Genomic DNA, 24,570 nt, shown 5'->3' with positions numbered 1-24,570 from the left:
GAGAAAATTACCTTGTCCATGTGCTTTCCCTGCTTTGCCAACCTCCATTCTTACCCTCTCAGCTTTTTAACAGATCCAGCCCTTCAATGCTGGAGAACATGAGGCTGAGAATGTCTGTTCCTGAACCCTGACTGGCAGACAGATGAGGCTTTATCATATGCTGAAGCCATTGTTCAGTCAGCACCCTGCTTCCCCTAGGCTTCTATATCAATCAATCAATTTCATCTTCCACAGTACTTAATCCATTTCCCACTTAATTTCTTTCATACATGTCGCTGCTTGTTAGTATTCTTCCTTTCTATTTTTTTGATGTCTTTATTTAATAAGGAGAGGGTAGAAGCTATATTAGGAAGATAAACTTAGACTCAAGTTCTGTTTTGCTTCTCCATAGAGGAGTCAGTGCTGTTGCCATTCACTTAACAATTTTTTGTTTGAAAATCATGAAATTGGCGTGCAGGCATTAGGCCTGGCCTGGTGAGCAAAGTGATCTGTGATGGAGTTGGAGTCAGTAAGCAACTTGTTTCCAAGGCTGTCTGAATTCAGACACCTACAGCTAGGAGACTTCACCTGAATAGATAATCATTCTCTCATGCCTATCAGGCAAGACTTTAAAAGCTTCACTGATTCTAAACATGAAGAAACTCTTTGGATTCCTGCTGTCTCATGGGCACCTCTGAGTTAGGAAAGTAGAATCCGTCTAATTTGCTATGAGTGTTTTCTCAGGAGGTATGTCAGGAATCAGTTCTTACTACTCAACCTCTGGAGGGCATTATATTGCAGACAAATCAATTAGCTTTAGGTTCTATCGCAAGAACCCTCAGGCTCCTGATGATATAGTTCTAGTAAGTTGCCACCCTTACAACTGTTTATGTCAATCAGGGTTCTTCAGAGAAACAAAACCAGTAAACTGCTTGTGCATACACCTGGAGAGAGACATGGATATTGATTTTACATGATTATTGGTACAAGTCCAAAATCTGCAGGGTATCTGGAAGTTTGGAGAAGAGCTGCAGTTCAAGTCCCAGAGCTGGGAGAATAGCTTCTTAAGGAGGTTCATGTTTGTTCTACTGAGGACTTCAACTGATTAGATGAGCCCTACACACACTGAGCACTCTGCTTTACTGAAAACTCACAATTCACATACTTATCTCATCTAAAGATGACTTCACAGGGTCTAGAATAATGTGTGACTACATATCTTGGTACCATGATCAAGCCAAGTGAATACATCAAATTAACTAGCATATTCTTAGAGAAAGGATTAAAGGTTTTTGAACCATTAAAGCTTCTATGAACTTTCAGACTTAGACCAGAGAGTGTCAGTTCTTATTCCCAGAACTTTCTGCTGCGTTCTCCTCCTACACTCTTTTACAAGTTAAGGCCCGGGTTTATCAAATATCTGAAAGAAGTTCCAGAATTTGAAATTATACAAATTTTTATCTTATCATTTCTGATTCTTTAAGTATCATTGATAGCAGATGAGTCAAAAATAAGTTACTGGGGATTTGATTTTCATTTTGATCATTAACATGTTGATTCATTCAGATTTCTGTAGTAGATTCTTTAGGGGATTTATTATATATTTTAAAAATTAGAGATGTTTGAAAAAGGGAATGAAAGGATGAGGTGATAGTTCCAACCAGGGGACAAATAGACAATGTAGTCTGGTTTCATTTATGTAGGCAAGTAGCAAGGCAAGATCTGAACTGGACTATTGGTGCCTACTGTCTCCTGCTTTAGAAGGGAGAAGGGAGGTGGGTCACAGGTGTTTGAAGCTGATTCTGGTGAACTGTGAGTATAATGGTAACAGCAGGTAAGGTGTGTTTGCACTTTGTGTGCACTCTCCTCTTTTCTTATTACTGAAGTTCAAGGCCCTGTCACATTCAACTTCACGTTCAATTCCTTGCTTGAACAGGTCCTTTGTAAATATTTGTTGAATGAGTTAATACGTGGTAGCACACTTGATTTTGTACTTAGTTTTGGAGACCCAGCAGTGATGATGATGGAATTTTCAAGCTACTTTACCTTAGGCAGAAAGGGGCAAGTATCAATACATCATTTAGTGCCCTTTCAAAAGTTAATACACTCATCTGGACATGATTCCATATTCTAAGCTTCTAGGACACTATTCAGCTAAGGCAAAGTGGCAAGTGAAAATGAGAATGTAAAGAGTTTACAGAATACTCAGGCTTGGGAGAAGGACAGTGGAATTTCTACAGCTAGCTCCAGAATAAGAATGCTCTACACCAGAAAACAGCAAGCAATTGAATGAGAGCAGGTAGAGACCCAGCTGGAACAGTGGATAAGGGACACACTGGGCTGGCAATCCTGGGTAACCTGGAAAGTCCATGGTCAGGTCAGTGATTTGAGAAAATTAGGACATTGGCAAGTGAAGAATAACCATGTTGGAAAGGATGTTTCCCAATTTGATAATTACAGAGAAAAGCATGATATATTGAGGAACAGTCATAGGAAATCCAAAGACAGATGACTGGCAAGAGTGAAACACAGACAGTAAAGGCAAGGGAGTATATAGAATATGTGGACCTTCGGAATAACTCCTGTTTGCACTGTACTTGATGATGGTATAATTTGGGGAGAGGAAGGGAAAAAACAAAATGTTTAAATAGGGATACAAGTGGACCCATTGCAACAATGAGATGTACAACACTATGTTGTTAAATGAACTTTATAATTTTGGGGGTGGGAGTGCAGTTGTGGAGGTGGGAGGGAAGGGGTGGTAAGGGAAAAACAAAGGAGGAGGCAACAATGCTTGATAAGAAATGTACTCATTACCTTGTTCATGTAACTGTAACCCCTCTGTACACTATTTTCACAATAAAAAACTTACTAAAAAATATGTGCACTGTGATAATTAGGCTTTTTTAGAGATTTGAGTCAGGAAGAAGATTTACTTTTTTTTAATATATAATTTTATTTTATTTATTTATTTTTTTGTCGGTCATGGGCCTGAACTCTGGGCCTGGGCACTGGCCCTCAGCTCTTCAGCTCAAGGCTAGCACTCTACCACTTGAGCCACAGAGCCACTTCTGCCTTTTTCTGCTTATGTGGTGCTGAGGAATTGAACCCAGGGCCTCATGCATGCAAGGCAAGCACTCTACCACTGAGCCACCTTCCCAGCCCCAAGATTTACCTTTTTGTTCCTTTAGTTTTGTTAACAATTTTATTAGCATGCATCTGTTGTACAAGAGGGTTTCATTGTGCTATTTTCCTACATGTGTACAATATATCTGGACCAAACTCACCTCTTCATCTTTCCCACACCTCAACACAATTTCAACAGGCCTCCTTGTTCTATTTTCATATGTGTATAAAATATGACCATATTTTCCCTCATTCAGCCACCCCATAGGCCATCTCCACTTCTAAAATTAAGGAGGTGCCATTTAACAGTTTATGAATGCAGTGCATTTTGATCAGCATTACCCCCTTCAACATTGTCGCCCCTCCTTTGACCCACCCCCCTTACTTTTCTTAATCTTGTGGTATATAAAATGAATGCTTGAGTACATTCTTTCCACTCTCTTCTCCTTTTCCTTCCCCTACTCCTCACCCCTTAGCCCTATCCTCCATCTTGCTTGTACACATTTCCTGGTGATGATTTTATTGGGCTTTGACCTAGTCTTTCTAAAACATTATACTATTTGAGTTCTCCATAGAGTCTATTATACTTCAGTTAATTCATTTGTAACCACTTGCATACCACCCAACATGTTTACATCTAGATGTATAAATATATTCTATCTACCACAAATGAGGAAAGCCATGCAAACTTTCTGTGGGTCTAGCTTACTTAATATAATTTTTTTCCAAGTCTTTTCATTTCCTTAGGAATAGTACAATGTCATCATTCTTTCTAATGGATGAGTAAAATTCCATTGTGCATATATAGCACCTTTTCCTGATCCATTTGTCCATTGAGGATGAATGGAACTCCACAGACTCATTCTCCAACAGAACCTTTCTTTCTTTCTTCCTTCCTTCCTTCCTTCCTTGCTTGCTTGCTTGCTTTTCTTTCTGTCAGTTGTGGGGCCTGAACTACGGGCCTGGGTGCTGTCCCTCAGCTCTTTAGCTCAAGGCTACCTCTACCACTTGAACCACAGTGCTACTTCTGGCTGTTTCTACTTATGTGGTGCTGAGGAATCAAACCCAGGGCCTCATGCATGCAAGGCAAGCACTGTACCGCTGAACCACCTTCCCAGCAGGTCCCTAACAGAACCTTTTTCATTTTTCAGTGTACGTTAATTATGCAAAAAGTTATCACAATGGCTTTGACACATATATTTTACCCTGATCAGTCCCTTTTATTGCTCTCTTTCCCTGTTCTCCCCTCTATTCTTTAACAGCTTTCAGTGAGTTTCCCAATGCCATCTTCATCTACAGACCCAATATAGTTCAATAAAGAAGGGAGATTGTTAAAGATGGATCTAAATTTTTAATTGAGCACCCTAGAGGATGAGAATTTGCTGGCGAAGGGGGAAAAATCAGAGCAACAGCTATTTAAGAGAAAAATGAAGTCAATATGAAGCTGCCGATTTGGATTTTGAATTGTATGTGGGCCATTCTTAGGAGGTGGTTAGTAAGAAGTTGAAAACAACCAGTAACATCATTTTATTCTCACCTCTCAAATATTTCCTCCTCATAACTCTGTGAGGCATATGAAGAGCGTCATGTTCAGGAGAGAAGGTATAGCTGACATGTGTAAGTTTATTTTTAATATATTTTAATTGTTCCTTGGCACAGAAATTATTCTTACTTATGGAATAGAGTGTAAAGTCCTAACACACACATACAATGTAGAATGCAATGACTTACTGGCATATCAACCACCTCAGAAATTTCTATATTTAATGTTGTATTTGTGCATCATGTAATAATGTTTCTAGCTAAAACAGTTGAGCCACATGTAAACCACTTCTGTTTTCCTCTCAAGCCTGATCTTAAGGTAATGCACATGAGGTGTAATATAAAGTGTTTAAAACTGTTTGCCTTTCATTTCTTGCTATTGCTATTCTTGCTTGGAATAAAACACCATGACATAGCTCAGTGGTGTATCCTTGTGATTCCAGGCCTTCACTCTGTGTCACAAGGGCAAATAAACTGACAAACTTGGTCCCTCACCACGGAATTTAATTTTATGTCAAGTCTTGTTTCTTCCCCAGGAAGATATGTTTTGTGTTTTTATCCATAAAGTACTGTGTGGCAAATCTTTACTCTTCTTAATCTTACATTTCCATCGCGAGTCCCTTTAACAAGTATTACCTGCAGGCAGACTGAATGGTACAGATACAGTCTTTACGGATATTGGTACCAGCAGGCCTTCCTTGAGCTGAGCTCAGAATTCAACAAAGATTTTGCAGAACATTTGCATTTCTGAAAACCTACTCAATTACATCAGTTAAGGCATATAAAAAGTTACATAGGCTTGCTTATGTTTCACTGAAATTCTTAGCCCTTTACTTTGGCAAACAGCAGTTGCTTTAAATTATATTCTTCACATGATCTCTGAATAACCTGGTAGATTCAGAAATATTTCTGCCCAGCTTTTAATCCTTGCCTGCCTCTCCATTTTACAAGTAAGGAAGTAGAATTAGAGAGGTTATGGCAGAAGATGGCATTAGAATCTACGTTTCCTAATTCCAAATGAGTTGGGGCTTCTTGTTTGTTTTGCTTTGCTTCGTTTCATTAACTTTGTTGTCTTGGTGTTTGGAGAATGGATCTTTCTATGCAACCCAGACTGGCTTTAAACCCATGTTCCTCCCTCTGCTTCCCAAACTCTGAGATTAGTGTACCACTGGTGAGTTTTTCTTTTAATGATAAAATACTGTGACCAGGGGTAAAATTGGGATGACTCATCTGTCCAGTGAGGTGCTCAGCTATATGTTCTTTAAAATTTCATTTTTTTTTCCAGAATGATCAACAGTTTCTGAATCCGCTAAATATAAAGCCCTCCCACAGTGGCTACTTTATTTAGTCTAAAGCCAAGTTCCTGCAGCAATGGAACCATTTCCATGTGTGCAGAGAAACAGAGATATCTACATTGGTGGGCATCTGTGTGGCTATTATTTTATTATTATTATTACTGTTTATAAGCAAGCACCCTCACGAAAGCCCTTGGGTCAGCTTTCTGTATTTTCCTGCTCTTCACAGACAGAAGGCTCCGGAGACCTGCCTTGTTGCCTTCATATTTAATTACCCCAGCTACATGCTATAGATCTTTACATACATGGTTTAGGGCTTTCCTTTCTTTTTCGAATCTATCTCTAAAAGAAACTAGCTGATGAGATATACTAGCTTAAAAAAAACAACATTCTGTTTTAACTGAAAACCAGAAATGTTCCTATAAGCTTTGTGTGTGTGTCTTACTGTGCTAAAATATCAACGTGTTTTCAAAGAAGGCTAAGATCTAAAAACCATTCTGTCTAGGATCCTTTCTTTGGGACTTACCCACTGTGATTATGTTCAGATGTCTTCATACTCTAGTTTTATCAACTATTTAGTAATGAGTAAGTAATTCCCTTTACTGACACATCAGCCAGAAGTATTCCATATCATATGTCCTGTTTCTTTTGCAGAGGAAGGGAGATTTGGAAGGGCCTCTCTCCTCCATACACAGTTGCCTGAAAGATGGACCTAGCTCATCTCTAAAGTCATCTGCTAACTGAGGTTCTTAGCAGTTGTCTTTGATGTTTCTATTGTACCATTCATGGTTGTCTGCTATTAACTCTACCCTCTGTGTATATGCAGGATGAGGAAAACATTTGGTTTGCAATCTCTGGTCTGTATTGTAGTATTGAGAAGATAGCCTTTAGGATTTCCGTATTTAGGTTTGTTAGGAACTACCCTCTTCACAGGCTGGTTCCAGGAGAGGCCTTGGAGATAAAGAAGTAAAGAGGATCTTTCCTTTTATGTCAGCCAAACAAGAAAGAAGGTAAAGGATAAGTCTCTTCTGGAGATTAGCCACCGGACAAAAATACTATGGGATACTGTAATCGTGGTCTGCAGACTCGGTCTGCAGACTCCTCCAGACCACTGACCTCTGCCTGCTTTCTTTTAATTCTCCCAGATACCTCCCCTCTTCCTCTTTCATCCTTCTCCTCCTCCCTTTTCCTCTTCCTCCTCCTCTAGTCTCTTCCTCTTCCTACCTCTTCCTCTTTTATCATCTTCTTCCCTCCTTCTCTACCCCTTTTTGCTCCCTCTTCCCCTCTTCTCCCCTCTTCCTGATCTTCCATTCTCTTCCCCTTTCTCCATTCTCTTCCTTTTCCTCTCTTCTTCCCCTCCCCATTCCAACCTGATGGTAGATAAGGAGAAATGTTTGCTGTGCCTGTAGATCCAGTTTCTATTGGCCCTGGTTGTCACCTGTACAATTTTCCCAGCTTCTGTTTACCTGTGGAAACCAGAGCCAAGGACTGTTGTGGGGAAATAGTGCAGAAGCTATGTGGTTGGTTTGCATAACACTCAGACCTGAGTAAAGAGGGTGACATCCTAAGTATGCTCTGAAAGCCTCACCTTCCAAGGACATTTGTAACTAGCCCCTTGTTTCCAGTCTAGCCTGGCTGAACCCAGGAGGTTTAATCCTTATTACTGATAAGAACAAAAAGAATGTGACTTATCACTCCCATCTCTGCCTCGATTGAAGGCAAAGCCATTTCTCGAAACATGATTACATGATATTTGACAGCTTTTTCAGTTTGCCCATTAATTTAGGTGTTTGAATAAGTAAACTCAGTTGGGGAGGTTCAAGTATCATTGACTTTATAAATGTGAGGTTCCTTTTTGAAGTGATCCCACTCTTGGCCCTTTCCTCTCCCATTCAAACAGAGTTTAAATATTTGCCAGTGCAGATGTTTGATTCTTATCTTAGCTCTTTCTTTGTTTAACTTTATTCTCCTGGGTGGTTAAGTGGAAGATAAGGGGGCTCTGTTTAATTCTTTTCAACTGGTGTTGCTCAAATATTTAGAGAGTCCATGCTTCCCAGAAAGAATGAGCAAGGAGGAGCCTGGTGCTATGGCCGTGGGGAGATGAGTCTTCTTCTCTTTCACAGTAAATCTGACATTGTCAGGCTGTTGCTAGGACCAGAGCTTCTGCCAGGTGAGAGGGTGTCTCTTCGTATCTGCAACTTTCAAGCCTCCCTCAGCTACTAGTAAGGGCTTTTAGTCCTCCATTTCTGCAGAAAATTGTGTGCTTGGTGATGCTGCAGCCCGCAGCCAGGGCCTGCTTGTGTGGTGGGGAACTCGCTTTGCTTTCAGAAGAAAGGAGATGTGTGTGTGTGTATGTATGTATGTGTGTGTAGATGTATATACACATATATATGAATATATAAAACTCTTGTACTTATCTCAGCATTTTAGAAGTGATTAATAAAACAAACACACAAGTTTTTTTGTTGTTGTTGTTTTTTAATAGCCCCTGCCCCATTAGCTGCTATTATATTGGCTTTTGTATATGGACTCAGTGAGTACTTAAGCCTTACTCTTCTAAGAAATCCACAGGGATTTGCTTTTTAAATCATTGCCTTAAAAACATATCCATGAACAATACCACATTTCACCACCGCCCTTGGAGCCCACACTGGGGGTGTGGTTTTCTGTGTGTTATGTGATGAATTGGGCAGGCTTCCCTAGAAATGTTCAGGAAAACCCAGGATTCTGAATGATTGGCCTGGCAAGTCACCTTCTCTAGGAAATTTAAACAAAGACCAAGCAAGAGATTCAGGAAGTAAACCCCAAATGTGTGTGTGTGTGTGTGTGTGTGTGTGTGTGTGTGTGTGCGCGCACACACACACACACACATGCATGCCTGTGCATCTTTAAAAAAAATCTTTCTCTTGCTAAACTGGGACTCCACTGAAAAGTTGATTTACACTGTGAATTGAGGCTGAATGAAATCCAATTGGAACTCACTCGAACACTGTTTTGATGTAAGATTCAAAGCTTCTGCAAATTTATTTTATCTTCTACATTTGCTGATCTCCTGCTTGTAAATCCTGTTGAAGGAGAATAAAAATGACTGCAGCCTGATGGGAATTAAATGTCTGAAGTTCAAAGCAGTTTGCACATCAGAGCGAATGTCAATCAAATGAACATCTTGCAAGGCAGGCAGGGAGTGAATTTCTCCATGGGGAAGAGATCAAAGTGGGAGTCACAGTTCTGTTTTCTCCCTCGGGATGCAGTTTCGATCAGTTGTTCATGAAAGCAAATCCAGAAGGAAGTTTCTCTCCCCCCACCCCTCATCTTTTTCTTAAGGGGCTAGGAGAAATGGAGTTATTTCTCTTGAAACTGAATTTTATCTTAGGAAAATAAGTATAGAAGGCAATTTTTATCCAATATCTCTTTTTTTTTTTTAAGAGTTGAGGTCTGAAGGGGATTTAGATAGGATTTTCTACTGTCATTACTAACTTTCTAAAAGCATAAATATAAAGAATGAAGTAAACTCAACTTCTGAAATTGAATTGCTTATTTTCTATGAAAATCTATGATTTTTTCCCCAGTTCTTGACCTTTTCATAAACCTAGAATGATTGTACTGTCTCATGCCAATATACTTCTCAAAGGAAAATCTTCAAGGTAACCCTTTAAGAATAACTGAAATGTGTGCTTTTTAAATAAAATATCTTAAGCATGAACTTTTTATTTCCATATTCTCCAAATCATGATGAGTAAAAAGCATGCTGTGTTTTTGTTGCTGTTGTTGTTTTTAAATAAATTGCTTTTCTCAAAAGCACACATGTATTAAATGCCTTCCTGCCTTATATGTCTTCCTGCCTTTGACTAGGCAACCATTCTGCCAGGGACAGGAAATGGCTAGTGTAGCAAGGATGGCTAGTCACGTTTTGCCCCTGTTTGGGAGTCCGGTAAATCCAGAGTCCAGACAGAACAGCAGGCATTGACATGTTGAGTAGAGAGTTAGAAATATTCCCTCCCATTTATTACTGCTTCTAGCAATTACTTCTCCCAGTCTGGCTGGTCCACCTGCCCTGGGCATACTATCCCTTCTTTATCTCTTAAGCCCCATGTTGATACCAACTTCCTTACTTGGCTCATACATGGGTGGCAGGAGTGGTGAGAAAAGCATCAGAGTGGGCTTATTTCCAAGCTTTCCACTTGAACTTGGCAGATGGGGGTGCATGCTCCATCTCTGACATGTAGTACATGTGAGAGAACTCTTGTGAGATAAAAGTTAGCTGTTTGATAAATTCTAGGAAATATAAATGCCCAGAGATTTCTGATGACTTAGCTTTCTGTTTTCAATAAATTTTAATGTTAAAGTTTTTATTGATGCTATTGTTTGGTACCTGAACCCTGACAGATAGACACTGAAACTTAATCATTAGGATGATCATATTAGGAGATAAGACCTTTTGGATTAGGGCCCTTACAAAAGAGGCCCTGGAGGGCTGCCTTGCTCCCCCTTCCATTGACAACACAAGATGCAGTACCCATGAACCCACCATAGTGTCTTGTGGGCCCTCAGTTGCCACTTAGATCATGGACTAACTATCTATCTTCCACAACTGTGAGAAACACATTTTTATCTTTTTCTCTTTTTGTCAGCAATGAGGCTTGAATTCAGGGCCTGGGCTCTGTCCCTGACCTCTTTTGTTCCAGGCTAACACTCTACCACTTAGAGTCACAGCTCCACTTGGTTTTCTGGTGGTTAGTTGGAGATAAGAGTCTCACAGACTTTCTTGCCCAGTCTGACTTTGAATCAAGATCCTCAGATCCCAGCCTCCCAAGTAGCTAAGATTACACAAGTGGGCCACGAGAGGCTGAGAAATACATTTCTAGTGTTTATGATGGTGTTTTGTATTCTGTTGATACAAGTAGAACCTACAGCCAATCTATGGATGGATATTGTGCTAAGCCTGATTATACAGCAACAAGAAAAAAAAATAGATAACAATATAGGCATGTGTTTAAGAAAGCTCCTGTGTCCAGGCTCTGAGTTCAAGATGTAGGTATGGCACAAAAGTATTTTTTTGAAGAGGAAGGACTCATTCTTGGCTGAACTGACAGTAGAAATTTGAGGGAGGAGGATGGGTTAAACACGGAATATAGCAGACACTGGAGACTGGCTTAGTTGAGGTTCCACAGAAAAACATTTCAAGGGCCCAGTGTGGTTGGGAGGTGGTGAGAAGAGAAGGGCAGGTTGATCATTGATTATATCCTACCTTGTGAAACCTTTTCGTGCCTAACCAATGTTTACTAAGCACCTACTTTGTTAATGAGTTACTTTCATTTTGTTGTTATAAAGATGCCTTCTTTAATGCCCCTGGCAATGATCTTCTCTGTGTAGAAAATAAGAACCTATATTAATAGTTCCTTGGTGTCTTCGTAGTTCGTGGGAGCCAGCTTTTATTTCACAAAAACATGAGGAATCCTTACATCCTCAGCACTGTACTTCAGTCTTCAAAAGATGAAGGCTGTGAGTTCCCCATCCAGGTAGACAAGGGCCAGCTTTGAACCTACCTTTTCCTGGGCAGATTTGTCAGTTTTCATCCTAGTTACCCTTTTCAACAAGCTTTTCTATGTATGTGTAACAGAGTAACAGTATGACATTAGCAAAGCCAAGCAGTGTATCCTTTATCCACCCCAAACTGTTGATTGATAGGTTCTAGTTTCTCATAGATCGTTGACTTGCTATATGGTCTTGTGAAATGGGTAGGTAATTAAGAGGCTCACAATTTGGATAAGAAAGTCTACCTGTAAATGGTAGCCATGCCTAAGAATGCCCTCTGTCCTTGGACTTTTAGAGGCATTCTGGGATGTACCAGTACTCATCAAAAGCTGTTCTCCTTCATCATAACTTGTCAAAATCAGATTCCTGAGCCTCACCCCTACTTTACTACATCACACACTTTAAGGGTGGACCCCAGGTGCATGCACATTCCAGCATGCATATCAGGGCTTTCTGGTGTAGCTTGGCTCTCAGTATTTCATAACTATTCAAATCAGTTATAGTCTTTAGCTGCTAAGACATCTGAAGCTTTCAAGAGAAGCCCAGAACAGGAATAGGCACCATGGATATTCATGAAAGACCAGTTAATGTGAGCACCTATTTTTGACAAGAACAATAGTAAACGTTTATATTATGGTGAGTGACATTAACCAGATATTGTGTCTCCCTTCATGGGACTTTCACCTACTATTCATGGAACCTGATCCACAAAAGTCCATCCATCAAAGATACACAAATGTCCCAGGCAATAGAGGCTCATACCTGTAATCATAGCTACTTGGGAGGTTGAATTCAGGAGGATCAGAATTCCAGGCTAGACTTAACAGAAAAGTCTGAAAAACTCCATTGCAGTGGAATAAGATGGGCATGATGGGGGTGGGGGGAATATGGGAAGGGATGAGAAGGGGAAACAAAGGAGGAGGCAACAATGCTTGATAAGAAATGTACTCATTATCTTGCCCATGTAATTGTAACCCCTCTGTACAGTATTTTCACACACAAAAAAATAACTCACACACAAAAAAGATGGGCATGGTGGTAAGCGCTTGTCATCCAACTACAGCAGGAAGCCTAAGAATATACAAGAAAAGAACCAAGCATAGTAACAAACACTTGTAATTCTAGCATTCAGGAGGTGAAAACAGAAAAATCATGAGCTCAAAGCCAGCCTACGCTACACAGCATGTTCCAAGCAAAACTGGGTTACATAGCAAGACCCTACCTCAATAAAATTAAGATGCTTAAAAAAAACATAAATAGAACCATATCAATGGCATATGTTTTGAGACAATAGAAGGCCCACATGATATAGACTTGGAAAGCCAGCCACAGCTGGTCTTCATGAGGAAGGAGACTTCAATTGTCTAATACGGTAACCCTTTGCCATGATTCACTTAAGATTTAATAAAACAGGAAATTTAGTGTTTCTGTTACATGTATTTCAAATGTTCACTAGACACACACAGCTATAATATTGGACTGAACAAATGCCATCAACATCATTGGAGAAACTTTTACCTTTGACTTCCCTGGTCAAACAAGTCTAGAAGCCTCCTGCTTTAAAAATTAAGTTTTATAGTAACAGCCACACTTCATCTCTTGCATGCCCTCAGTGGCTGCCATGCTATAAAGGCAGCGTGGAGTCATTCCAATAGAACATGTAGCCCACAAACCCTAAAACATGTATGATCTGTTTTCATATCATATAAGTGTTTGTGAGGAAATAGACTGTGTGGCTGGCTACATGTAGAAAGAAGGGTGATGTTGCTGGACCAGCATGCACACTGGACAGCTGCTACTGTATTATCTCTTCTGTGTCTCCCCATCTGTGGCTTTAAGACAGCAGTCTTCTCGTCTAGACAAATTGGAGCAGGCCCAAGGGAGAGCAGCTATATTGGTGAAGCAACTGTGTCCTCTAAGGCACTGTTGACATTGTTGATGTAATTCTGCACTGGGATAGAGGCTAAAGAAAGGGCTCCTAACACCCAGTACCTCCTTCCTGGTGGTGATATGTACTCCAACAGATTGTTTAACTTGTACTGTTGAAACTCACACCATATGAAGACCTCACCCACTTGTTTATGCAATCATTTCAGCTCAGTAGTTCTTACATTTTATGATATGTAACCAACAAATAATCAAAGGACCCAATGGACGTTACTCCTAGGTTATACGTTAATAGAATTTTATTAATGACGTTAGCCTTAAAAAAAAACTATTATCAGTTGAGCTTGAGTATATCTTAGAAACTTCAAGAGTTCTTCTCAGTATCTGAAATCCTAAGTAGATCACATGGAAGTTTTTTTTTTAATCCTTCTTTTTTGAACTAGATACAAATAAAATAGTCCTAAAGACTATATGTAAAAATGTGTGATTAGCAACCATCTAGAGTACTAGCATTGTATGGCTACAGGCCTAGTCTTGGATTCGATCACCAGCACATTAATTAATTATTTAGTTAATAATTAATTCCTGACTCTACTATCAGCTCCAAACCTGCTAAAATATAACAGTCACAATATATGCCATATTCCACAAGAGGTGCTTACATACATTATTTCTATTTTTTTTGGCAGCTTCAGAAAGTTTTATTATCTTCTCAGATAAGAAAGCAGAAGCTCAAAGTTGAACATGTTTCTCAGGGTCCCACATTTAGTGGTAACAGAGCAGAGGCTCCAGTCAGACCGTGTTACTCCCAACATTCTTTCCCTTCCACCACTGTCCATTTTTATACTTCAGTTATTAATTTTTCACATAAGATAACTGAAAGAATTAGCGCTCAAGTGTGCATTTTTCTAAGTCTAGTCTGGATTTTGTTTTCTTTGTGATTTTTAATCAATAATAGTAACGTAAGTTCCTTTTTAAAAAGTGGTTTTAAAAAATCAGTTGTTTTGTGTACTTCTTAGCATTTAACTCGATTTCTAAATCTTCTAAATTTGAGTGTTATTTTTCCCCATATTCTGATTTTTTTAATAACCGTGCATTCAATGTAAAGTCATTACTATTTATGGGCTGACCTATTTGCACACATTATGAACTATTATTTTTGTGTTGATTGGCTTTTCTGGGTCAGATAATGACAAAGTAGGCATTTTTTAATCTTCTTCTATTGTTTCAGATTTGATGGGAACTTTAACACAAATGTATCCAGAACAATTAGTTGTGATCGACTTTCTACTACTGTTAATAGCCGAGCCTTCAATCCAGGACGAGACTTAAATTCAGGTGAGTAATTTGTTGGTTTCATGAAAAATGAACCACCGTGTGTAAAATGAATAAATATATTCCTTATTTGTTTATTCATTCCTCATTTTTATATTAATGTGCTAGTGTTTGAAGTCAGAGCCTCATGTTTGCTAAGCTCAATTGAGTCATGCTCTTGTTCTATAAGTTTTGAAGACAACTGTCATATACTTAATACTGGATATGATTTTTTTTTCCTGGAACCCCCAATGAAGAAAGAAAAGAAACCTGGCATACAGACACCACATACCAAGTAACTTGGTAGGCTCTTTAATTCATCTTCTTATTTGTAAGGAGTTTTACCTTTGGATTGCTAAAGGTTGATTTAGAGACCAACTTATTATTGCAACAACAGATGCTAAATTTTATTTGCAGTCTCTAGTTACAATTTTGAATTTGTTTTGTGGTTTTCTGAATACCACAAGAAATTATTAAGTTAGTACCATAACACTACACAGGAAGACTGAACTTGCTTCCTTGTCTTACTATAACTCGTCTATATACAGTTGTAATTAATACTACTGCACAGCATTGAAGTCATGTAATCTCTATGTTCTCTTGCCCTGGAGTTCCACTGAATATTTGTTTTTCATTTTGTCTTATGTTGGATCTCAACACTTAAGAAGCTTCACTGACTAACAGATGGAAGGATTTTTAGAAATAACATCAACTTTGATTTTTCAGGTCCTAAGCCTTTCCTTATTCCTGGAAACTAAAGGCTCTATCTTATCCGTAACTGTGAAAAATTCTATTTCCCAAAGCTAAGGACTACTGTGGACACATTAAACTCAAGAGACAAGTTAGAAGACTAGAAAAAGTACTTGTGAATTCCCATCCAGGCCCCATCTGGAGGAAAAATTGTTGTCTTTGGGAATTATGTACACAAACTAGGCAATCAGTCTGTTGGATCTGAAGTGAAAGAACTGTTAGCTTTAAGTTTCTTAGGGATAATAAAATTTTTAGCTGTAGATAAATGGTTCAATCTAAATCTGCCAGGCATATTCTCTGGACGTAAATACATATAAATGATTCAATCATTTTTTTAATGATCATAAAACTTGGAAATCTTCTGGAGCAGGTGAGGTTTCTTACTAGAAAGGAAGTTAAATGACAGTGTTTTTCATTTAAAAAACAACAGAAGAGAGTAGATGGGACATAAAATGCTAAGAATATTAATTGTGGAAGATTTCATAGCTGGTACAGGGTATAGAGCTAGCACTTGATTCCTCAGTCTCAAAATGTATTTTCCCTCTTAAAAATGCTTAGTAACACAAGATATATTGTGCATAAAGTCATAAGGCTGAAAAAGAGATATTTGAATAGAATTAAATATAAGGGCTTCCCCCAAAACACAACATTGTACATAGTTAAGGATTTTGTAATTCATGCGAACTTGAGGGGATCTATTTGACCTAATTTAAAAAAAACTCCATTATTCATTTATATAAGATTTAGAGATCCACTTAAGTTCAATAGTTACCTTTTTTTTTCTGATGGCTGTTGTGGGGCCTGGGTATTGTCCCTGAGACTTTTTTTGCTCAAGGTTGGCACCCTACAACTTGAGCCATAGTGAACTTCTGGCTTTTGGGGTGCTTAGTTGGTGATAAGAGTCTCATTGACTTTCCTTCCTGGGTTGGTTGATCCTCAAATCTCATCCTCCTGCACAGCTAGGATTACAGATATGAGTCACTAGTGGCCAGCTAACAATTAACTTTTAGTAATCAAAGAGCGGAGTACTTTTAAATTTCTTACTTAATTTTAAACTAAACAGCAATTATTCTTATAAACAAAAGTGGAAAAAGAGAATTTCAACAATTAATCAGTTCCTGATTATCCATAGATTAGTACTAGGTTGTCCCCTGTGGATGACTGAATCTGGAGATGCTCAAGTCCCTAATAGAAAATGGTGCAGTATTTGCACACATCCTCCCACAAGTTTTAAATCATCTCTAAATTACTATTAATATCTAATGTTGAGCAAATGCTGTGATGTAAATTGTTGCATTGTATTGTTTAATTGTATTGTTTAATAGCATTACTTAAGTGTACCTGTTCAGTATAGAATTAATTTCTTAACAGGGTATTTTTCATCTTAGGATGGTTTAATCCACAAATGTGGAAGGCTGACTATTTCAAATGCAATTTTAACTCTTTTAGGTTAGGTAGTAACTTTCTTAAGTATTATTGATAGATGATCTTCAGTGTGATGTTGAGTGTCTATTGGACGCTCTACTAATAAGAAATGCCAGACTGGGCAGTGAGCAGTGCATGCTCACCAGAGTGAGCATGATCCAGAGTGAGACTTCTGTGCTGTGGCCCAGACCACATGCCTCAGTGAGTAGACCAGAACCTAAAGGATCTGGAAACTGCTACAGCCACAACCTGGTTCTCATTTCATTTTATGTCTGTCCACTGTTTCTGATAATGAGCACATAGCTGGTTTCTAGCTCCATCATTAGTAGCAACAGTACTGCCTTATTCTTAGTAGTACTGAAGCAATCCAAGTTATATCTTCCTATCTGCTAACTGGAATAAATACATACATAGAATTTGTTCAACAATTATTTATTAAGCACTTTCTATATGGTAGATACTAGTTTGGAAGCTGTAAAGAAAACAATGCCCTAACAGAACTTAGAAAGTGGCAAAAACTCCCATGCTCCTGGATTGGAAAGATCAACATCATGAAAATGGCAATACTCCACAAGGCTATCTACAAATTCAACGCAATACCTATCAATATTCCAACTTCATTCTTCAAGGAAATAGAAGAGGCAATCCAAAAATTCATATGGAACAATAAAAGACCCCGAATAGCAAAAATGATCCTTAACAGAAAGAACAGTGCTAGAGGAATATCAATATCAATATCAATATCAATATCAATATCAATACCAAATTTCAAACTCTACTACAAAGCCATAGTAAACAAAACAGCTTGGTACTCAGGACCAATGGAATAGAATTGAAAACCCAGAAATGAACCTACAGAACTATAGCCATCTAATATTCGATAAGGGAGCTAAAAAAATAGAATGGAAGAAAGACAGCCTCTTCAGTAAATGGTGCTGGCAAAATTGCTTAACTACTTGAAAACTAAAGCTAGATCCTTATATATCACCTTGCACCAGAATCAACTCCAAATGGATCAAAGACCTCAGAGTCAAAGCAGACACTCTGAAAACATTACAGGATGGAATAGGAGAAACCCTAGGTCTCCTTGGCACAGGCCAGAATTTTCTTAATAGAGACCCAGAAACACACCAAATCAAAGAAAGGTTGGACAAATGGGATTGAATGAAATTGCAGAGCTTCTGCATGGCAAAGGACATAGCTAGCAAGATCAATAGAAAGCCCATGGACTGGGAGAAGATCTTCACTAGCCATACAACAGACAAGGTTCTCATATCTAAAATATACCTGGAACTCAAGAAATTAAATCCCCCAACAACAAATCTTCAAAGAAACAACTGCCCAATAAATAAGTGGGTTTAAAGACTTAAAGAGAAACTTCTCTGAAGAGGAAAGAAGGACAGCCAATAGACACATGAAGAAATGCTCAACCTCTTTAGCCATAAAAGAATTTTTGCAAATCAAAACAACATTGAGATACCACCTCACTCCAGTTAGAATGGCTATAATCAAGAACTCTAATAACAACAGATGCTGGAGGGGATGTGGACAGAAGGGAACTTTACTACATTCTTGCTGGGAGTGTAAACTTGTTCAACCACTTTGGAAAGCAGTATGGAGGTTCCTCAAAAGACTCCACATAGAGCTCCCCTATGACCCAGCAAGCCCACTTTTGGGCATTTAACCAAATGATCACAAACAAGGCCATACTAAAGCTACCAACACAACTATGCTTATTGCAGCATTATTTACCACAGCTAAGATATGGAACCAACCCAGATGCCCCTCAGTAGATGAATGGATCAAGAAAATGTGGTACATATACACAATGAAATTCTATGCCTCCATCAGAAAGAATGACATTGCCCCATTTGTTAGGAAATGGAAAGATTTGGGAAAAATTATAAGTGAAGTAAGCCAGGCCCAAAGAAACATAGGTCCCAGTGTTTCCCTTATTTGCAATAACTAGTATATGTCTGAGTCGAGTAGAAAAGGTCAGATAAGTTGATGTTAGGGGAATGAACCCCAAGATAAGATTCAAATGTTTTTTTTTCTTTCATGCAATTGTTTCTAACATATTTATAAGATGATTTCTATGTTGCTTTGTATGTCCCTCCCCCACTGTATAACCCCTGCTTTCACTGTATTTGATGTTGGTATAATTTGTGGAGGGGAAGGGCAAAAACAAATCATTTAACTAGGGATATAGGTGGACCCATTGCAACAATGAGATGTACAAGTCATTATGTCGAAAAACGAACTTTACAACTTTGGGGGGGATCGGGTCGGGGTAGGTGGGGGGAGTAAGGGAAGGGATGGGAAGGGGAAACAAAGAGGAGGCTGCAATGCTTGGTAAGAAATGTACGCATTATCCTGCCCATGTAATTGTAACTCCTCTATACGGTATTTTCACAATTAAAAAAAACAATGCTTATGATGAGGAGGATGACCCTTCTATATTTTAATAAGCAAGTGTGTTGCAATTCTAGATGATAATGTGGAACTATATTTCAGTATGTACATGCGCACCCCCCTCCTTCTGAATGGATTAATAACAATGATCAGAGATTTTAAGACTGTTTCTCTTTCATTCACTGGATGCTTTCTACCATGTTAACAGGTAACAAGAGGGCCCTCAATAGAACTAGCCTTGCAATAACCTTCTATAACTTATAAACTACTTAGTCTGTGGCATTCTATTGTAGCACCACACAACAGATGACCACAAGCACTATCAAGGAGCAATAATTGGAAGATGAGGCGAAGCAGATAATGTTGGTTGGGGTTTGGGAATGGGGGGAAGAGAAATGCTTCTGTTTTAAATAGACACTCACTTGGTAAGATGTGAATATGTCAGTTGTAAATCATGAGGATTCCTAGAAGAAATGTACCTCGGCAAAGGTCTCAGCGTAGGATGTTTGGTGTGCTCTGAAACTGTAAGAAGACCACAGCGGCTGTGATGGAGTGAACAAGGACGGGAGTGGGGGATGGGAGAATGTGAGATTAGGTCAAAGAAGTACTTGGGTACCAGGTCTTTGAAAGCATTACTTTACTGTCCAGGAAGGAGCTTTTGCTCTGAATGCGGTAGAGCATTTCTATGGGGGTTAACTTATGTTTCTTTTGTAAGAGTAGACTAAGGTACTTGGTAGACACCCAAGTAGAAAACCATCACAGATGCTTATGTATATAAGTCTACAGTACAGGGCAGGGGCAGAGCCAAAGTAGTTGTAAACGTGGAGTACATTCAGTCTAGATCGCACCAGCACACAAGCCTACAGTATAGGGCAGGGGCAGAGCCAAAGTAGTTGTAAACATGGAGTACATTCAGTCTAGGTCGCACCAGCACACAAGTGACCAGAGGGCACTTCGTCTTGTTGAAAGCACTGAGAGAAGAGGACACCTGAGAAGAATTAGAAGGCACAGTTAACATGGTAGGGAAGAACAAAGAGGGTATCTCCCTGAAGGCAAATGCGGAAGCACTTCCAGCAGAAGGTCAGCTGTGTTATAAGAAGGCCCAGCAGGATTAGAAGCCTGATGATAGGAGGTAGCAATGTGGTCGTTGCTGGTGAGCTTGTAAAGGATCATTGGAATAGTAGATAAGTGAAAGACTGATTCTAGGAGTGGGATCAAGCTGTTGAAAAGGAAGCAGTTTTTTTGAAACAGTGAGCACATGTACGCCTAAGGTTTGCTTGAACAAAGACTGGAGGAATTGCAGCATATATATGTGTAGGTGTGAAGGGATCCAAGGAAGAAAAGCTAGTGATACAGTAGCCTTTTCCTTGATGAAGTTGGAATGGTGGAGCACAAGATGGGAGACAATTTTTCTGTAGTAACAGGAATGAGCGAGGAAATGTAAGTGAGTAGAGATGTCAAATGTAGCATCTGAGAATTTGGATGCTGAGTTTTTGGAGTAAAATTTAGCTGGAAGAAGGGGATAGGAGGGGTAATAGACAACACTATCAAGCCTAGGGATTGTGGCTCACTTAGCACACTTGTCTAGTGTATGAAAAAAAAATCAGTAGGTGACCCAAATAGTATATAACATTTTTTAAATTCCTACATAATGCTGCTTTATTTCAATGTTTATCATTAAGGTTGAGCTAGGTAAAAGAATTTGAAAACTATTAGGGACGGCAGAATTCCATAGAATATAGTTAAAGACTAAGATCTTAAGTTCTGATATTTCTAAGTCCATGTCTCAATGTGTAACCTACAACCTATCAAGATTTATTCTCAGCAGAGTTGACATAGCTAGATTTATATGCAGCTTTCGGCCACATTTAGGTAGTTAAGAACTGGCTTGCTTGCATTTGAAGTTTTGTGACATTCTACCGGGCAGTGGCTGCATCCCAAAGTCCACATCCTAGAGCAGTTATTTGTAACATGAGAAAAGTGGTAGATGGAGTAGCATGACCTCAGAATCCCCCTCCCCCATGCTTTTCCTCCTCCTGCAGCTCATGCCCCTTTTGAGAGCGGAATTAATGCACTCTGTAGGCTATCACATGTCTGATATTTACATCTGTAAGATGTCCAGCCCCGGGCTCTTTCAGATTGTATATAATCCATCAATGGACCCCTAATTGATAACACAGTTTCAGATTGCCTTTCAGACTAGCTGGAAACAGACTCACATAAATTATAAACTGTTCTTAGATTCATTTATCCAAAACTAGGTCATGTGTCCATCCATCCAACACACATGTGCATTTTTTTTATTCAGTTTAAATCACTACCACCTCCGGCCCCCACCCTTCACCAGATCTCTATTTTCTAAATTGACTCCTTATCCCTGATTCCATTCAAATAACTAAAGTTTGACAGCACATGTGTTATATTATGGTGCTGGTAATGTTTTGTTCAGGTTCCTTTCCTGCTTTTATTCTAAGTTTCTTACTCTTCTTTTTTTTTTCTTCTTTTTCTTCTTTCCAATTTCCTGCTGAGCTATTTTCTTGGGCATGGCCTGATCCCTAAAGAGAGTTTATTTGAAAGAGTCCAAGGAAAGTTGTCTCTTGCTCTCTTGAGTTATGTCATCGAGGTGAGGGTAGAAGTAGGAGGTAGTCTTTCTTGCTGAAAGGAAAAGTGCCTGAACTTTCTTTACTGTGTTTGATTGAAAGAACATTTGAAGTTGAAAACTTCAGTCTTGGTCACGCTGAAGTCTTCATTGAGATTCACAGGATTCACAGGGCAGTAGGGGCATTGGGAAGTCGTGTGGCAGATGTAAATGGTACAGGACATGCAGGTGGGCACCTGCGGCTGTACACTGTTCTGTGTCTCAGTGGCTTCCTCACTTCCTCTGTGGGAATGATCACGGCTTGCTACATGATTTCACCTCTTTTTCCAAAATAGACAGTCCCCAGCTTACAGTGGTTCAACTTTTTCTTTAATACTCTTTAAAAGAATTTTTAAGTTGTTTTAAATATTTTAAAATGTATTACAAAGGTTTCTACTCATTCAGTAGAAACAGTCCTTTGAATCTTGTTCTTTTCCTGGGGTAGCTGTTTTATATCCACAAACATGGCAGCAGTTTTGAACCATCACCCAATCATAAAAGCAGACAGACAATAGAGACTCTATATTATTCTTAGTTCCTGATCTAGTGTACGCAATAAAGATGAAGCATATTAAATGCTTCCTTGACTTTATTATATTTCAAACCTGTGATTTTTTAAAAATTTTACTTTATCGTAAAGATGCTGTACAGAGGGGTTACAGTTACATGAGTAAGGCAATGAGAACATTACTTGTTGATCATTGTTACCCCTTCCCTTGTTATTGTTCTATGGTGGTTTTATCAGGATGTAAACCCATTGTAAATCAAGGATATATCTGGACAATGAAAATTGTCTGTTTGATGTTAGCAGCATTCACAATACAGTGAATACAGGCCATGGTCTAAAACAGAAGAACAAAAATCAACCACACTAGGAATTCCTGGTTCCTTTTTATGCTTAATCCCTCCAGCATTCTTAGGGTCATTTAAGATGTGGTAGTTATATAGCATCTAAAAATTATTCAGTCACTTCAAAATCTAGATTCTTCAGCCAGATTCTTGATTCAGTTTATATGTGCATCTCTTGATATGTATATGTACACATGCAAAATTAAGTATCTAAACAGGTTTGGGTCATTTTTTAACTGTACTTTTCCTTTCAAGCTGCTATTTTAAAATCTGTTGTGTCTTATACTTTAAAATCAAACTTATTATACAATTTGTGATTATTTTATAAGCTACATCCTAAATATTTTTATCTGATCATAATGAATAGAGCCCATTAGCATATAGCATATGATATATTATAGTACATTTGATCATAATGGATAAAGCCTGCTTTTTGTAACTTAGCAAATATATATACTTCCATATCATTGTACTGATAATTATATAAATTACTAAATTAAACCATCAACTCAAGTCCAAAATTTAGATACTCATATTTATTCCTATGTTAAAAATATAGAGTAAGATTCTACATTTCTACTTGGCCACTTTGTGGCTGTATTTTTTTTTTAAGAGTTGGGTGCTTTTTTGGGGGGGAAACTTCTTTTTTATGTATTTTTAAATGTTTAAAAATTGCCATTAAATAGTTGTACAAAGGACACTTTGTGGCTGTTGACATATAAATCTTATTTTGAAAAGTTATCATCTTTTGGGTTCTACTAAATTATTTTCTGCCACTCTTTTTCTAAGTATTTGGGCATTTCTTTACTCTTTGTATCCTCTGAGTTTGTGTATTGGAGAGAAAAAAAGGGAGAGAAATAGGACCTTTACAGTTTTGTCCCAGAAGTTTGCAGATTCTCGGGGCCCATGAATGAATGAAGAAAAGAATAGACTAGATATTGGGGGGGGAGGGGCAGTGCACATGCACAAGCCAGTCCTGACTCTTGAACTCAGGGTCTGGGAGCTGTCCATAAACTTCTTTTTGCTCAAGGCTAGTGTTGTTCAACTTGAGTCACAGCGCTACTAGCTTTTTCTAAGTAGTTCTTTGGAGATAAGAATCTCATAATTGGGCTGGGAAGGTGGCTCAGTGGTAGAGTGCTTGCCTTGCATGCATGAGGCCCTGGGTTTGATTCCTCAGCACTACATAAGCAAAAAGAAGGAAAGCCAGAAGTGGTGCTGTGGCTCAATGGTAGAGTGCTAGCCTTGAGCGGAAGAGCTGAGGGACAGCGCCCAGGCCCAGAGTTCAGGCCCCAGGACCGGACCCAAAAAAAAAAAAAAAAAAAAAAGGAATCTCATAATTTTTCCTTCAAACTGCAATCCTCACATCTCAGCCTCCTGAGTAGGTAGGTTTATAGATATGACCCACAGTGCCCGTCCTATACTGGATATTTTTGCATAATATAAGTAACCTACAATGGGCATAAAGAGCCCTGAACTTGGAATAGAATCAGTTGTTAAGGTTGTCCTTTCCTTCATATTAGATTAATATAAATATAAGGAAATAGGAAAGGATTATTGAGTTATCCATGGAGCAAGTAGGGTTCATGACATGTCACTTTTCCTTTTCTCAATTGGAATACCTTTAGCTATCAAATGAGAATTATGTTAGCACTTTAGTCAACCTCCACACTTGGCTATAGCTAAGTATTATATACTTTCAAAATTAATCTCTCCATTCCTTGTTTTCCTGCATAATAAATAAAACCTATAACACAGTTACAGGAAAGAACTAAGATATTAGCCCGGTACTGGTGGCTCATGCCTATAATCCTTGCTAGT

The 24,570-nt window shown here is 38.7% G+C and overlaps 1 protein-coding gene across 1 annotated transcript in view; it reads left to right on the top strand.

Moving 5' to 3' along the window:
* Positions 1-24,570, top strand: part of LOC138820278 (VWFA and cache domain-containing protein 1) — a 141,188-nt gene that overhangs the window by 36,603 nt on the left and 80,015 nt on the right. Inside the window, exon 3 of the mRNA XM_070011972.1 lies at positions 14,596-14,702. Coding sequence (XP_069868073.1) covers positions 14,596-14,702 — 107 coding nt within the window. The remainder of the gene's footprint in view (positions 1-14,595; positions 14,703-24,570) is intronic.

Source organism: Dipodomys merriami, unplaced genomic scaffold (genome assembly GCF_024711535.1).
Source record: "Dipodomys merriami isolate MVZ:Mamm:240054 unplaced genomic scaffold, mDipMer1.0.p SCAF_850, whole genome shotgun sequence".
NCBI classification, from domain to species: Eukaryota; Metazoa; Chordata; class Mammalia; order Rodentia; family Heteromyidae; genus Dipodomys; species Dipodomys merriami.
This window is presented reverse-complemented; position numbering and strand designations above follow the sequence as displayed.